At 35.8% G+C, this 15,967-nt stretch overlaps 1 protein-coding gene across 10 annotated transcripts in view; it reads left to right on the top strand.

Annotated features, from left to right (window-relative positions):
• DMD (dystrophin) overlaps positions 1 to 15,967 on the top strand; it is a 1,076,492-nt gene that overhangs the window by 173,655 nt on the left and 886,870 nt on the right. For all 10 annotated transcript variants that reach the window (XM_042788288.1, XM_042788292.1, XM_042788293.1 and 7 more), the window contains 2 exons: positions 3,347 to 3,519; positions 15,322 to 15,440. In XM_042788288.1, coding sequence (XP_042644222.1) covers positions 3,347 to 3,519; positions 15,322 to 15,440 — 292 coding nt within the window. The remainder of the gene's footprint in view (positions 1 to 3,346; positions 3,520 to 15,321; positions 15,441 to 15,967) is intronic.

Raw genomic sequence — 15,967 nt, 5'->3', positions numbered from 1 at the left:
TTATAGTCTGTGGAAGGCCTAGAAAAATAAAAAATACACAGGATAGTTGATTTAGTGCTTTATACTTGTGCAGTTTTTGTTTGATGGTGCAATCCTGCTTTTGCAAATCCTTTCACTGTCTGTTTCCAAGAAATTGCAGTCCTGAGAAGAGTCAGTTAGAGGAAGTTTATCTGCCTGCATGTTATAAAAAAGATACTGGTTTTGCGGACAGTTATTTTGTTGCAGATGAACAGGCAAGAAGCTTTTTCCAGTTTCACGTCTGCAGCCAGGACTATATTACAACAGAACTCTACTCATATACGACAACAAGACTGTCTCTTACAAAAATGTTGATCTCTTTGTGTAAAATGTGAAGAAAAAAAAAAAAGAGATAGTAGAAGAAATGTGCATGAAGGGAATAAAGAGGCAATACTAGTCTGAGTGGATATCAGCAGTCTCACTGAGGCGAGGCAGTGGTAGAGCCATTGCAGCAGACAAGATTTGACTCATTCTTGCCACTCTCATTTCTGTTTGGTAGAAATCTTGTGTCTTTCCATATCCCCTGTGGTGACTGTGTCCTTTCTTATCTAGCCTGTTTTTCAGATTTTTATTAAAAGTTTCACTGAAATTGAACCATCGTTCTGGGTTGAGCACCTGCTGCCAAAGCTCTTTATGGTACTTAATCTACCAGAGTTTCTATCTCCTTGAAGCTGCTGCCCATTTTCTCACAGTTCTGTGATTGCAGCCTCATTGCAGAATTAACATTTAAGCAAAACCAAAACAAAATCATTAATTTCTGAACTGGTAAATTTGACAAAGACACTTAATAATGGAAAAACATTCTATATTGCAGTGTGCAAATTGCGTTTCTCTTTCCCCATCTTCTATTCAAAATTGAATCTTTTCTTATTGCTGTAGTATAGGTCCATTCTTCAGGAAGAACAAGTATTTTTAGTCTCTGAAAGTAATTTTCCTACACCTTAAAGCATTGTTTCCTGCCAGGATATACTGCCTTAGAAAGGAGCAATAACAAAGAAATGAATATGAAAGGTCAACTCATTATTTGACAGAAAGTGTCAGAGGTGTCAGGTGGGGTGGGAGGGATGGCAGTGCCCCTGGGGGTGCTCAGGAGGACAAAGTTGTAGAACTGGAGTTTTCCACCATTTCTCACTGAATAGGAAGTGACCTCAGCTTTCAGAATGAGATCAGACCCTTTTACTTTGTTATTTTAAATGCCTGCCATTCCTTAGGAGACAACAAAAAATCATAAATTTAACAGTCTTCACTGCTGCAGACAAACGCATGAAAATGAGAGTAGATCTTCATTGATTGTCAGCCTGTTAAACTCTACAAGATGAGTTTCAAACTGTTTTGTGTTCATTTACTCAAATGTAGAAATAAGTGCTAAGTCTTTGGCTCTGTCTCTTTAAATCAAAAGGAAAACTATAACCTGGATTCTTCTGAATAATTGCCTTCCTGATGGTCCTTTTTAAAATTGTTTTTACTTAATTTCCTTTGTTCTTACTTACTGCTCCTTTCTCTTATGTTACTGTCAACTCAAACACTTGATCTTTTCTATGTTACGAACATCTATATTTCTAAATCTTGTGTTTCTGCATTTATTCAGCTATCCTTTTATCTTATATGAATGTATGTTGTATTTTTTCAAATATTACAGTTTGCTTATAGTATTCAGATAAATCTGCATTTGTAAATACAAGCACCTGATAAAAATCCAAAATGAAGAATGAAATCCTGGCTCAAATTCATTTTTCCATCCACCACACTAAAAATATTAATGAGGAAGTCAAAATACCCATTGCGACACATGAAGCAAAACTAAAGAGTATATTTCCTAATTTTCTTAAACTCTTTGTGTCTCCTGATGTAGAATTGGAAGCAACTGTAAAATTCTGCTATTCTTATCTGATAGAATTTTTATTCATTTTAATTCATACAAATTACCATCTTAAAGTTACAAATATGCCCCGTGAAATTTAGAGGATCAGTTTCTCCTCCCATCTCAGAAAATAATAACATATAAAGTTATCTTTATACCTGTCTCAAAAGGAAAAATGAAGGCACTGATACTGATTGAGTAGTATGCATCTGAGATATAGAACCATGACATTCTTTTAGTAATTTGTACCTTCACTTATTGAAATGATTGAATTAATTACTGTGAAACTACCAAACAATTTACTAGACTGAACAATAAAATGGTATGGGTTTTTTCTACAGTATCATAGTAGTTTTTTGTGTGTGTTTGATTATTCTTTGAGATTATATCTTCTGCATGTTACTTTATGGTTTTTACCATTTCAAAGCGGTCCATCCTTTAGCATGAAGTAGCTTCTGCACTGAATGTTGTTTTTTGACTAATACTGGCTGCAGAGCAATTCAAGTGGTGAATTAGAATGAAATAATATACCCCTTAACTGAATAAGCAACAATAAGCAACTTTATAGTTAAATTATATCTTAGGGATTATTTTAAAAGAACTGTTAATCTTTACAATATATATGGAGAAAGCAATTATTTAAAAGGGAAATACACTTTACAGAAAAATACACTTTAGATTTCTTAATAGAAGTTTTGGGTGCTCTTTCACTAGTAAATAAGTTACTAAGAAATATATAATTGACTGCATTATGTCAAATTCCAGGATAATATTTTTAGAAGTCCTCAGAATTAATGACTTTTCATAAAATAATAACTGCAGGATGGTGAACTTTCTTTAATGAAAGAGGAACATTAATTCTTCATTAAAAAAAAAAAAAACTAAATGAAACATACACAACATCTTTTAATGCATGCAGTGAGATTCACTTTTCATCCAAGTGTATGTATGCAAATACAGTTTGCACATTTAAGTCAAAAACATTATCTACTGTGCACTGAGCACATTTATTTTGCCTTGGTACTTATTTCAATTCTGTCAAAGAGAGAATAATGCTTTTCATCAATTTATCAGCTTTTGCTACAATGTATTGTATTAACTAAGGCTATATTTCCAGAACAAATAAAACCACAAAGAGAAAGACTTAGTTTGAATGAACTCTGTTCCCATAAGTGATTCAAACAAACACGCCTTCTCTGTTCATACAGGAACACTTCATGTGGCTCAGGGGTGAATGTGCTGAATGCATCAGCAATGGTGATCAAAAAGTCAGTATCAGGTGTCTTTAAGCATTCGGACCTGACTGCTATCATTACACTGTGACACCAAGTATGTTCTGTAATTATGTAGGAGATTTTTCTTTAAGGCTTAAGTCTAGGCAACTGAAGGATTTTTTGTGTCCAAAAAAAAAAGTCAGCTTTTAATGAGTAAGTTAAATCACTGATGAAATTCTGTCTCTTATTGCAGGTCAAAGATGTAATGAAAAACATCATGGCTGGACTGCAGCAGACAAACAGTGAAAAGATTCTGCTGAGCTGGGTCCGCCAATCGACTCGTAATTACCCACAGGTCAATGTTATCAATTTCACCAGTAGCTGGTCTGATGGATTGGCTTTCAACGCACTCCTTCACAGTCACAGGTAGGAAAACTAACTTTTCAGTGAGCTTGTAACAGATGGCTGTAACAGGGTTTGAGAATGCTGTACCTATTATGTGTGGGGTTTAGCTGCTTCCTGTGGGGGGGTGTCAGCATTCTTTTAAATGGCCACCTGTTTATTTTGACCTGGGTGCTGTGTTTATTGTCAGACTGAATTCTCTTGAGGGAGAGGGTATGAGCTTTTCAAAGCTCAACCAAATATTCTCAGTTCAGATCCTTTTCTGGAATTTCTGTGTATGTACCAAGTAGATAGTCTCAAGGATTACAGGTTTGGAAACTTTTGAGAAGAGTAAGGAATAGATCCAAAACCAAGCCTTTGCGCTTGTCCTAAAGGGAACAGGACATTTTCCTGTGGGGAGTTAGAGGTGGAAAATGTAGTGTTTTTTGAAAGCCTCTGAAAGTTGCTGCAATGAAAGTATGGATTTGCCTCAAAAGGACATAGCTGGAGAAGGTAGCCTTTGTTTTCAAAACCTTTCATGTTGTTTCCCCAGCTGATCTGAGTTTTCACCCTTTGTTAGAAGTTGTCCTGTTCTAGTCTATGCTGTATAAAACTTTGCCTTCAGATATGCAGAGTTCTCTGGTGGTTCTGTGTACTTGGCTTAAGGTAGACATGCAAGCTAGTCTATCTTAAAGGTGTTGTTCTTTCCACTACTGGTTTTAAAGCAGTACCTATTTTTCCAGTGTGGTAAACCTCCTGATCGCTCTTCTACTTTTGTACTCCTCTCCTAAAGGGGACTGTTCTGCAAAGTGGCTGACTGCTCTAAATCATCAGTTAAACTTTTAGAAAGATAATGGGTATTTTCTGTTTAGTAGGAGACAACAGGGATTTACAAGTTATTAGTACAAGTCAGGCCACTTTTTTTTTTTGGTTGTGTTAAAGGCTTAAAATAAGGCAAAACACTTCTAAAACCATAGTCTGAGATAATATATGCCTTCCAACTTAAGCAGTGAAGAGATGCAGATATTTTCTTCCAAAATTCTCCCTGGCTTATGTAATAGTTTATGAATAAAACTGTCTGATTAAGTGTACTACTGTTGTAGTCTGATGACAAACACCAAGAGCCGTTTACAGTAGCTATGCCTTACATCACCATCCCAGGCACAGTAGGCAACTCCTGTTGTGAGTCCATATTTTCACCCTGCATATGCCTAGGAGACGTGACTGAACTATGGTCCAGGAACTTTCAACTACAGGTGTTGTTTGCATATAATGTTAGGAATGAAGCCTTATCTCAAGGAAGAATTTATTATACTTTTAAAGGACTTTGTGTATGTCTTACATCTGCATTCAGTATTCATAACATTAACATCTAGCTTTCCCACCATCTTGCTGTTACTCTGCCATCAATGTGCTCACACATTCTTTGTGTTGATGCAAGTGTTCATTCAGGTATTAGGAGAACTGTGTTTGGGTGAACATAAATAAGAAAATAACTAAAATATAGTGCCTAAGTGACTAGCTTTTGATAACTATTTTATTCATTGGTCATTCATTAAATTGTGGTTTGGTTGTTTTTCCTTCAAACACCCTCTAAACTTACATTTTTTTTTTTTATTTCCACTGATGATCATTTCTCATATTAATTTGCTCTGTCTCTCATTTTATAAGTTGATTGATTCTGATGGACCTGAATAAAAGAATGCAATTATTCTGTAGAATCTGTTTCTTTCTAAAGATCGGATTCCATACCTGTAGATGAATAATAAAAAAAAAAAAGCTTTGTGTGAGATACTCTTCTGTCTGCATTACCTTCACAGAAGCTCCGTTAGAGTGTGGGAGCTTATGCATAATTTCTATAGTGATGAATACCTTTTCATCTTCCTAAAACTTTGTCTATATACATCCTTATTAAGTGGGAAAATGCTGTTTTTTAACACAAACACCAGGTTGCTTAGGTCACACAGGAACTCTGTGATACAAGGAGGACTAACTCCTACTACTTTCAGTGGTTCAGTGCTGCCTCTGTTGTATTGGATACAGCTGGGGAATAAAAAAAATAGATAAACCTCAAAGGGAAAACACTTTATTTCAAAAATGCCATAATATAATTATGCTGAAATTATATTGGATAACTAACAGTAGTACTCTATGGCATTGTAACTATCTTGATTTTATTTTCAGCAAATCAGTGCAGCAGAAGGCCAAAGTGGTGGCATGTCTTTTCACCTAGACACAATATCAGACTGCCTGTTTCCTGATTAGGGTATCTGATACTCAGACTTTAAGATTACGTGCTCAGCAGGATCATGTAGTATCATCCAGTGTCTGAAATCAGTAATTGGAAATTCCTTTTTGTCCCTCTCTGTATAAAGAGCTCCAGAAGGCTGAACAGAGGGTCTTACTCAGGAGCAGTCCCTGGTTGGGGAAGGCAGTTGCCTGCCTAAGCCACATTGGGATTGTCTAGACAAATCTCTATTTGTCATACTTCATGCACTGCTGTGTTCAGTTCAGTGCAAAGTTCACCAGTTGTGAACATTCATTTCCTGCTCAATACAATTTATGCACTTTATTCAGGTTTTCTAAAACAGGGCTGCAAAACTTAACTTCGTTTTTCCTCTGCTTGTGCCTGCTGCCATAAATCTTGCATAGCTTTCTGCACAGTGAGCATATCTTCAATAGAAGTGAAAAAGAACTACTCCATGGAAGTCTTGTCTCTTGCCCGATAGTTAGTGCACTCATCTGGGAAATGGCAAGTGTGCATTCAGATTCCCTGAAGCAAGTCTCCAAGACTCCAAGGCATACCAGTTGTCTTCTTCTGGACTTTAATCACTAAGTTATTCTGCAAAAGTTTCAGAGGAAGACCTAATGTTCTCTGAAGCTCTGAGTCAGTCATTTTTAAGATGAACTTCTGTGCCTAGTGTGTCCTCTATATTGATTTTTGGTGCCTTTGCACTTCATGTTCAGTATGCAGGAGCACTGAATTGCCCTTCAAGATGCAATCAATGAAATAGGTACACTAAGAGACTCTGAGTGTTCAGGAGCACCTAACTCTATCCTATAAGAATAAAAAGCCTTCTCTAAGAAGCATTTACACCTAATTTAGTCACTCTAACATGCAGGTGCCTTCTGGTTGAATGTCAGAGTGTCTTGGCTTCATGCATAAAGAAGACAGTTTGAATATACACTTGAGAAAAGTTGATCAACACTGCTTTACATGAAATATCAGAGAAACCTAGTGTCTTATATATCCCATGCTTTATTAATATTTTGTGGTTTACATACATAGAATGGCAAGCCCTCTGAAGACAGACACTTTTGAATTTAGCTCTTCTGTTTTCTCTGATTTTCTGTTTCTCCAATTTTCCTATTGTACTTCTTTCTCTCCCATTTCCTTGTTCATAAAGTTTGGACAGATGTTCTCATCTTTTACCTCTCTTCCTCTGGATTCATTCCTCTGTATTTTATTATTCCATTTTTTCCATTGCCTTTTTTCCTCCTTGTCCCTCTCTACAATAAATTTCAGTACCTGTCTTTCTCCCAGAAATTTTTATATGGAAATGGCCTATTGAAGAAGAACAAGAATTTGTTGCTCTAATTGTCAGAACAGCTATAGTTGTCTTTATGGTTAGTTAGGAAATAATCTAGTACATCTATAAAATAAATTGGTGGAAAATTTAATTTTTAAAGATTTAAATCCTATGTTCATCATTTCTGAAACATAAAAGACTTTCATGATTTAATTGTCAAAAATATTCTTTACTGCAAATTCTAGCTCCTCCTTTTGACACTGAGGTCTTTGAGTTTATCCTTTCCTTCAGGTGTATTTCAGAGGTAAGCCATAAGCCTTCCATGTTGACCCTCAGGCTGTAATTTGTGTGCACAGTCTTCGTCACATTTAGATGTTCTCAGGAATGGGAGCAGAATTAGTCAGAAAAAAGGCTAGCCATAGTTTGAAAATCAGGTATGATAACTCATATGGTGGACTTGGTGCTTGGTGTGTGTATTTTTTGCCAATTTTGGCACTCTTCTTCGACTGACTGCTACCAAAAAAAAATCAATAAAACAAACAAAAATATCTCCAACATTGAAAGAATGATGCTTGCCAAACTCTTCCATAGTATTTAGGCTCTCTGAAAATGAGGGAAGATTTCCTGGTAGCATTAATTTAATTTATTTTTGACATCTATAAGAATCAATCTCTTACAATAGACAAACATTAAATTTTCTTTTCTGCACTCAGTCCTATCTGATTTACTTTTAAAAACAGTGCTTCATAGTACTTTTATGGTACAATGTTAAGAATGGTATTCTGGCATAAAGTAGTAAGCTATTAAGATCAGTTACTACATGCTGTGGTTAGTCCTACTATGTATCTAAACCGCACTAGTATTTTTACAATTACATTTTTCTTTTTAAAGTAATTCAAGCCTTTTTTTATAGCTGCATCAAAATATACACTAAACCGTTGTCTCTATATTAACTTATCTGAAATATTGGCTGAGCACTCAAATTTAAGTTGTAACTTGCTAGAAATAGATCTAATTAACATTCTACATTCAGAAAACACTACATACATTAAGTAGGAAATTTTTTAGTCATACTGTTTTACTGTGATTTCAGGAAAATGAGATTAATTTTTTGGCAGACGTAAATTTTTACAGCTCACAGCAGATAATGGCAAATAATTTTTAAGGAAATACATATAAAAATCAAAATAAATATCAGCATACATTATTTTATCTTTACAGTATATTTTGTGTCTTTGATTTATCCTTCAACAGCTTGCATTTTCAATCTCAATTTACAGCCTTTGTTACATTTTTTTTTTGCACTAGCTTTGTGGGCAGCTCCTTTTGAGGTTGGGGAGGGGGATAGAGGAAGAGTGCCAGCAGGAAGTCAATTGAATAGATAAAGATGGGAGATAGACTTACATTTCTTCTTGGTTTCAATGTTAGCACACCTTGGAGTTGCTACTAACAGTATATTCCATATGTTCATCTGATATTTAAAAAGGAAAAAAACCCCAACCCTCAGCCTCTCTTACATCATGCTTGTGTGCTTTTCTAGGTATATCATTCAGTTTGATTGCTAAATAGTATTTACCTGTTTCATCATAAAGTATCCAGGCTGAGTGACTGTGTGAAACATTTGAGGACAGGCACTGAATTATGGAAAATATCATTATATTCATCATAGTCATAGTCAAAGTCCTCATTGTCAAGGAATAAACACATTGGAAATTTGCTGTACCTTGGTCTTTCTTCTGTTTATGTTTTAAGTATCTTCCCTCCCAAAACATCCTCGATAGTACAAAATCATCTTTGTTCATAGTTCAAGTGTAAAAAGCTCAAGAATAGAAGAAAAAAGAGTAAAGGCAGCCTTGTTGAATTCCCACAACAATACGTGTGCACAGGCACAATGACTCCAACTTGGAAATTCTTTGAATTATTGAGATGTGGAAGGCTTAAATGCTATTGTTAAGGATAGGATACTGGCTTTATATGAATCACTAAAAAGACCTAATATGGTTTCTTTTACTTTGATGATTGATAATAATGAAATAACTGCATGCCTTAAATAAGAAAACAAAATCAAACTGATCCCTATCTTCTAAGCGGTGATATTTTAATTTCTCTTTTATAATGTTTTCAAAGATGAGTATGTGGCTTTTTTTTTTTTTTTTTTTGTAGGTTTTTTAAAGACGTTCAGACAGTAGCTTGGAATTTATATCTAGATGAATATTCTCAGCACCTCCTTTAAGGGATTAAAAGAAAGTAAGAGACTAACATGAGGCGCTAACTACATAGACATAATACACTGTGAGAGGAGTACTCAGTGGGAAGCTTTATCTCACATAGTCTTTAACCCACCATTCCCTTGCTTATGGCTGGTTGTTTTAATTTGACTAGATATTTCTAATGCCCTTTCTCTGTCGTTTTACAAAAGGTATCTTTGAGTAGATGTTTCTATTTGTATAATCACCATCTCTCTATGGACATTTAGGCTCTTTAGCAATGGCTTTAAATACTGAGTGTGAGAAGTAGTGGAGCTCAGGTTGCAAGAGCACATCAGTGAGCCCAGGGTGCAAATTTTCAGAATATAAAGATAAACTTGGAGTACAATTCCTTGAATGGTATGTTTTGCATTGAACTGAATAAACAAGGCAGCATCTGTGGAGTGGCACCATCACCCTAGAAATACACAGAAACTAAAATATTTTACTAAGAAAAAGAGATCAGTCCTGCTACAGCTGAAACTCTTCCTACTTCAGGCTGCAGATCACAGAGAGCTTTCCTCATTTATTTCTTGTAATCTTGCTTCTCCAGATGGGTATCGGAGAGAGCTTTTCTTCTTTCCTCTAACTTTGTTGATGCTTTTTTTCTTTTTTTCCCTGGCCCTTTAATCAAGATTTTGAAGTGGGAACAAGTGCCATTCGTTAGCTTCCTCCTTGCTTCTTTAAAATGCTTGAACTTAGGCCAGGTGACTGCCTTAGAAATGAGCACTTAACTGCAGCTGGTTTTGCTTCATGGTGGCAAAGTGGGAAGGGGAGAAGAAAAATGGCATTAAAAAAGAGATCCTGGATAGAAGAAGCAAAGTTTGTCTTCAGTAAATTAAAGGTAAAAGTAGAGGTAAAAACAATGGTATGAAAATGCTTTTATTGTAGCAGGTCACTAGGTTACATGCTAGCTCCTGGTTTGTTTTAATTGTGAGAGTATTGAAGTCATACACAAGTTTTTCTTGAATAAATAGAGTTAGAACAACACCACCACCACAACTTTTCTCTTAAAAAGGAGATGGTAAATTTTATGATCTAACTGTGGCTCATTTCTATATGCTGATGGAAAGCTTTTGTGAATTAGATCTGTAAGTTGTTCTTTTGCTAAATTATTTTGTTACAGTCCAATTCTAATATTATTATAACCTTAACCAGATGTTCATACAGCTTAAGAAAATGGCCTCTTAAAACATGCATGGTCTTTCTTTGTGATGTTCATAATTACCTTTGCATAATTATTTTATATGCAAGGTTACATAAGTTATAAAGGTTGCTGTTTTAAAGACTTGTAATACTTTAGAAATGAATCACTTCAGAAATTCTTAAGAAATGAATACATCTTGTGATGTTTAAGTATCTTCAAAAGGTTTCCTTTCCTTCCTTCAGGATTCTCCCTCTGGAATATATGCTTTATTTTATTTTTCTTGATTCTGCACCTTTGCAAAATTCATTACCTCTCCAGGTTTCACTGCCATATGCATTTTAAATTAATTAACTTCAGGTTCATATGGAAAAAAACTTATTTGAATGGATAAACATGTTCTTTAATAAGTAAAGAAACTAACCCTCAGAAATTATTTTTATTTTTTTCTTCACTGCTTATGAACTCTTGTGTGAGTTATTTGGTCATAATATATCTGCACTGATGAGAGTTAGCTTTCTAATTTTGACAAAGACTTAACAGGTGGTTTCTGGAGAAAAATAACAGTAAAATTTGAAGATGCATCTTGAAATTCTCTGTTGCTGATAGGGGCTGTGGCTAGGAACAGAGCACTATTGTGAGCTGGAGTTACTGGACGTAGTTGTCTGCACTTCTGAGTTTTGTTTTGTTGCTTGCTTTAAATCAGATGGTAAACTGTTGCTTTCTGTAGTAACTGTGGTTTGTCTTATCCATGACTTTAAATTCTGCATAGATATATGTCTGGATTTGTTTGGCCTTAGTATATTTCAGATTCACTGTTTTACCCTGGCTGATGTATTGCCATCATAAATTATGTAATTGGTTTGGGAAAAAAAAAAAAAAGTCCCTTTTGTGCTTTATGACCAACTATTTTCCTTGCAAATATATTTTGAAATACTTCAGGTTTGTTTTCCCCTTTTTTCATTTTACTTCCCCCCCACTGCTAGTTATGGAGAAGAACTGCAGTACAAAAAGAACCTTGTGTTCCATATAAATTTTGCTTTGACAGTACAAAACTTCTCCATTGAAGCCTTTAATCCTTTCAGTTTTGGGTCTCCATGATCTTGTCATAAATTAATACAAGTTCAGTGTTTTTTTAGCCAATCAATGAGTGGCTAGATGGAGTTCAACATGTTCTAATTAATTCTAACTTCCTTGAACATGCATATGCCTGCATGTGTTAAGGGAGAAGAGTGAAGACTGATACTTATGTCTCCTTGGCCTTACTCCCTGTCAGACATGGATCAAGCTGCTCAATATGTGAGAACAAATTTCCACTCTCTGTACAATTTGAACCATATGGAGAGAGCAAAGGTGGAGAATCAGTATTCCTTTTATTTCATTTCTCTACTATCTCATATCTGCTCACCCACCCCTGTATTTAGAACTCATTAGAAAGCTAATAATAGTTCTTATTTGAAATTCTGTTCAGTGTTGTTTCAGGGATTTTTACGAGCTATTTGCCATATACCACATTCTTAATCTTCTAGGCTGCAATATCTCCTGCAATCATTCTTGGCAGTATTGCAGTGTAGATATACCAAGTGAAACAGCTAGACAAGTAGCACTGAGTAGCTGATGCTTCAAGCTGACATGACACTCTTCTTTTAGTGATGGTGCTACTGAAATGTGTACGGTCAAGTATTCTTTCAACAAATGGAAAGTCTGGAAAGTTAAATTATTGTTTGATTAGGGAGATGATCTTGAATTTTTTTTTTTTTTTTTAATTAAACTGATGCCTCTCAGAGCTGAGTTGCAGTAGGTGGCTATATACATTTAAGTTGGTTTGGAATTTTTGCTGTCTTCTTTATGTACAATACTAAGAAAATTCATAAGAAACCTGTCAGTGACTTTCTGAAGCTTACTATTTCTCCTTTATAGTCGTGTCTCGGAGGGTTCAAATTTTTGCCATCTGTAGTAAGTGTTAAAAGAGAGATGTGTATGCTTTAGACAGTCACATGCATACGCAGTAGAGCTAGTAAGCATGCAAATTCAACCCAGGTGTTCTGCAGCATGATATTATCTGAAACTTTGTTATTTCAACTTCTGTATTTGAGGTGGGGGTTTTTTGTTGTTGTTTTTGTTGTTGTTGTTTTGTTTTTTAAAATAAACATTCTCTCTCATATTATATTACCTCTACAGAAGATGTGATGATAATAGTCTTGGCTTATCTGAACACATTAATTTGAATATATCCTCCTGGATTATGCTATTGAGAAGTTGGATGAAATTGAACATCTAAGATATTATTAGTGATGACAGAGGTTTCTGAAGAGGAATAAGACAATACTGTGTTATTCCTCAATTAATAATTCTAAATATTATTGTTGCTCAGTGGAGTCCAGACTACTTAGAAGAAAGCATGTTCCTGTGTGTAAAACCTTATATCACCAAATGAGTTGTTACTCTGTGAACATAATGTGTTACTCTGAGCAATACAAGTGTGATTAGAACTTCAAACCAAACCGCTGCAAAAACATTTGGAGGCAGGAGGTAGTCCCTTGGATATCATTCTTTTCTTTCCTTGTCTAAAAGCTTTTGTCGCTGAATAATCTTTTTACACCCTAGTTCCTGTAGTATTTGTGCAACACGTCCTTGCCGAGCTTTTTAAGGAAGTCAGATAGTTTTGTGGTTACTACAGTGTTCTCTTTGCTAAATTTGATGCATGAGCTTATGCATGCTATGCCATATGCCATCCAGAACGTGTTAAATTTGGAGATAATAAGGAATTGAAGAATATCTGTATGCCCATAGTGTATGGTGTAGGAGTGTGGTGGGTTGACCCCAATCAACATCTGAGCACCCACACAGCCACTTGCTTGCTTCTCCCCCTGCTCCCCTTGAACAGAGAAGAGAATAGAAAACAAAACCATGAAAACTCATGAGTCAAAATAGAGGCAATTTAAGGAAGGAAATAAAAATAAAAAACAAGTGATACAAAGGTAGTCACTCAGGATCTCCCGCAAGCAGACTGGTGCCCAGACAATCTCTAAGCAGCAACCACCTTGGAAGACAAAATCCCCCACCCGCCTCTTCCTTTATGCAAGTATTTATTGCCGAGCAAGTTACATAGTATTGAGTATCCCTTTGGACAGTTTGGGTCACCTGTCCTGGCTGCATCTCCTTCCAACTTCTTGCCCACCTCCAGCCTACTTGCTTGGGGGAGGCAGAGAAGGGGGGAAAAAGAGAAAGTCTGTATCCTGTGTAAGCACAGTTCAGCAATAGCCAAACAACTGGTTTGTTATTAATGTTGTTTTAACTGCAAATCCAAAACACAGCATCGTATGGACTGCTATGAAGAAAGTTAACTCCACCCCAGTCATACCAAGTACAAGGAGGATGGAAAACATTGTACAGGCATAATCTGTATTTTGAAAATGCATGTGTTTTAGTATACAAACCAGTGTATGAGATCACAGACTTAATGCATCCATGACAAGAAACAGAGGTTATCACCCAAGTTTCCTGTCCCTTCTCCATCCTGCTCCAAGCCAAATTTAATATATTGAAGTTGTTCTGTAGGTGGGAAAGAGAAACTTCTTTTTTTAAGTAATGTTTAAGAGCCTCTGCATAGAGAAGCAAAATACATTAAGATAACTTAATTGTTACTATGTAAATCACTCCCCTCTTGGAAAAAAGTTCGCCAGCAAAAGTAACTGAGAAATTACTACTACATAAATGGCATTTTTCCTTTGCTCTCTTGACATTATAACAGTATGATGTAGTGAACATTTTTGCCATCTATTATAAGTACGGGAGACTGGTTAAAATTAATTTTTAAAATTAATAAAAATGTAAGTAAATCTGTCATAACTAATTGAAACATTTTAATTTGTATAAATAACATATTTGATTTATCTGTAGGTAAAATTATATGTTTAAAATGTTTGCTGATTTAGAACACTGTATCAAAGTCACAAATAGTGTAGTTGGTTTTCTTCATATTATATACACATTAATTACAGAATACCTGATTAAACTTTTTTTTTTCCAGAGTGGCTGATAACAAATTCTGATCTCCTAATGTATAGCTCTCAGATGAAATGCCAAAGATCACAGTGTATTAACATTACTTATATTGCAAATAGTGCAACTGATAATACGAGGCCTCAGATTGAGTGTCTGAGCTGTAATTCAGTTTTGGTCATTCTGTTTTTTCCTTCAAGAGCATTTAAATTGTGCTCTAGTGATTTTGCTCCTATCAGTTAAAACCTATGATTAGATGACAAGTTTTGTACTCATCTGAAAAGTGTATTTTTTTAAAAAGTTTTGGTAAGAAAAGTGGCTTGTGCAGCTATGCTACATATATTCCTGGGTCATTACTTTTTGAAGCTGTTGACTCATTTCAATCGAATATAATGGCAGTCTGGTAATCTCAGAAGCAATTACATTTTTGGAAATAGTAAGTGAAGTGAAAAACAGGTGGCTGGAGAGAGGAGGAAGGCTGCAAAACGATCCCAGCAACTTTCTCTCCTGCTTGGCCTGCCATGAACCAGTCCCAGTGTGCACGGCCACAGCACATGATCCTTCTCACCCAGGCACTTGTTGGGATGGAGGAGGGGAGCAAGCCCACTGTGGGCATTTTAAGCAGTGACAAGAGCAGAGCACTGCGGGTAAAAGAGGAGGTTTGGGTGAGTAGGGTTATAGGCTGTTGGAACTTGGTGGAGAATGAGAAATGTAGTTAATATGATGGTGATGGACATAGATGAATATAAGATGCAAACCCGCTAGAAACCAAGCTTCATTAGTTCCAGTGGTGATTGAACAAGTTTGTTCATTAAGAAAATAGAAAAGTAGAAGCTGATGCTGACTGATAGCCATAGAAATATGTAATTAAATCTAATGTTAAAAAAGAAGAAACTTACTGTTCCTCTTATTTTTGCTTTAGACCAGACCTATTTGATTGGAATGCTGTTGCTTCTCAGCAGTCACCTGTACAACGATTAGACCACGCATTCAACATAGCCAGGCAACACCTGGGCATAGACAAACTCCTTGATCCTGAAGGTTAGTAGAAATTATGTTCTTTTCTCTAAGTGGAAAATCAGTGTTTCCATGCATTTGGTTGTAAATTAATTTGATGTTTTTGCACAAGATTTTAACGTTTTGCAAAATAAATCATGAACAAGGACTTGCCACCTCATGGGTGAAAGCTTCATGGTGACTCCTGAGTGTCTGTCTTGTGTGCAGTGAGATAGTTCCCCCTGTACCATCAGTGTATGAGGTGTTTGTAGCGGAACTTGTGGGAGAAATGCACAGTAAGACCAGTACAGCACTGCTTGCTAGAACACTCTTTCATCTCTGCAACTGAGTTTGTGTGAAGCACTGGAGAAGGAACAGGCTTTCTAAGTGCTAAAGCACTAGATTCAGCTTGTGAGCTCTGAATGAGATTGGAACTGAAAACTAGGTTGCACAACTGAGTAGATACAGTCACATTCTTCGCTATAATTGGTTGAACTTTCTTCTTAAAATAGATTAGCAGATAAGTTATTTTCTGTATGCATAAGTCACTTCTGATTAGACATTTTATTCTG

This window comes from Tyto alba, unplaced genomic scaffold (assembly GCF_018691265.1).
Source record: "Tyto alba isolate M040663 unplaced genomic scaffold, T.alba_DEE_v4.0 Super-Scaffold_14, whole genome shotgun sequence".
Taxonomy (NCBI): Eukaryota; Metazoa; Chordata; class Aves; order Strigiformes; family Tytonidae; genus Tyto; species Tyto alba.
Note: the sequence above shows the minus strand (reverse complement) of the source record. Positions and strands in the feature narration are given on the sequence as shown.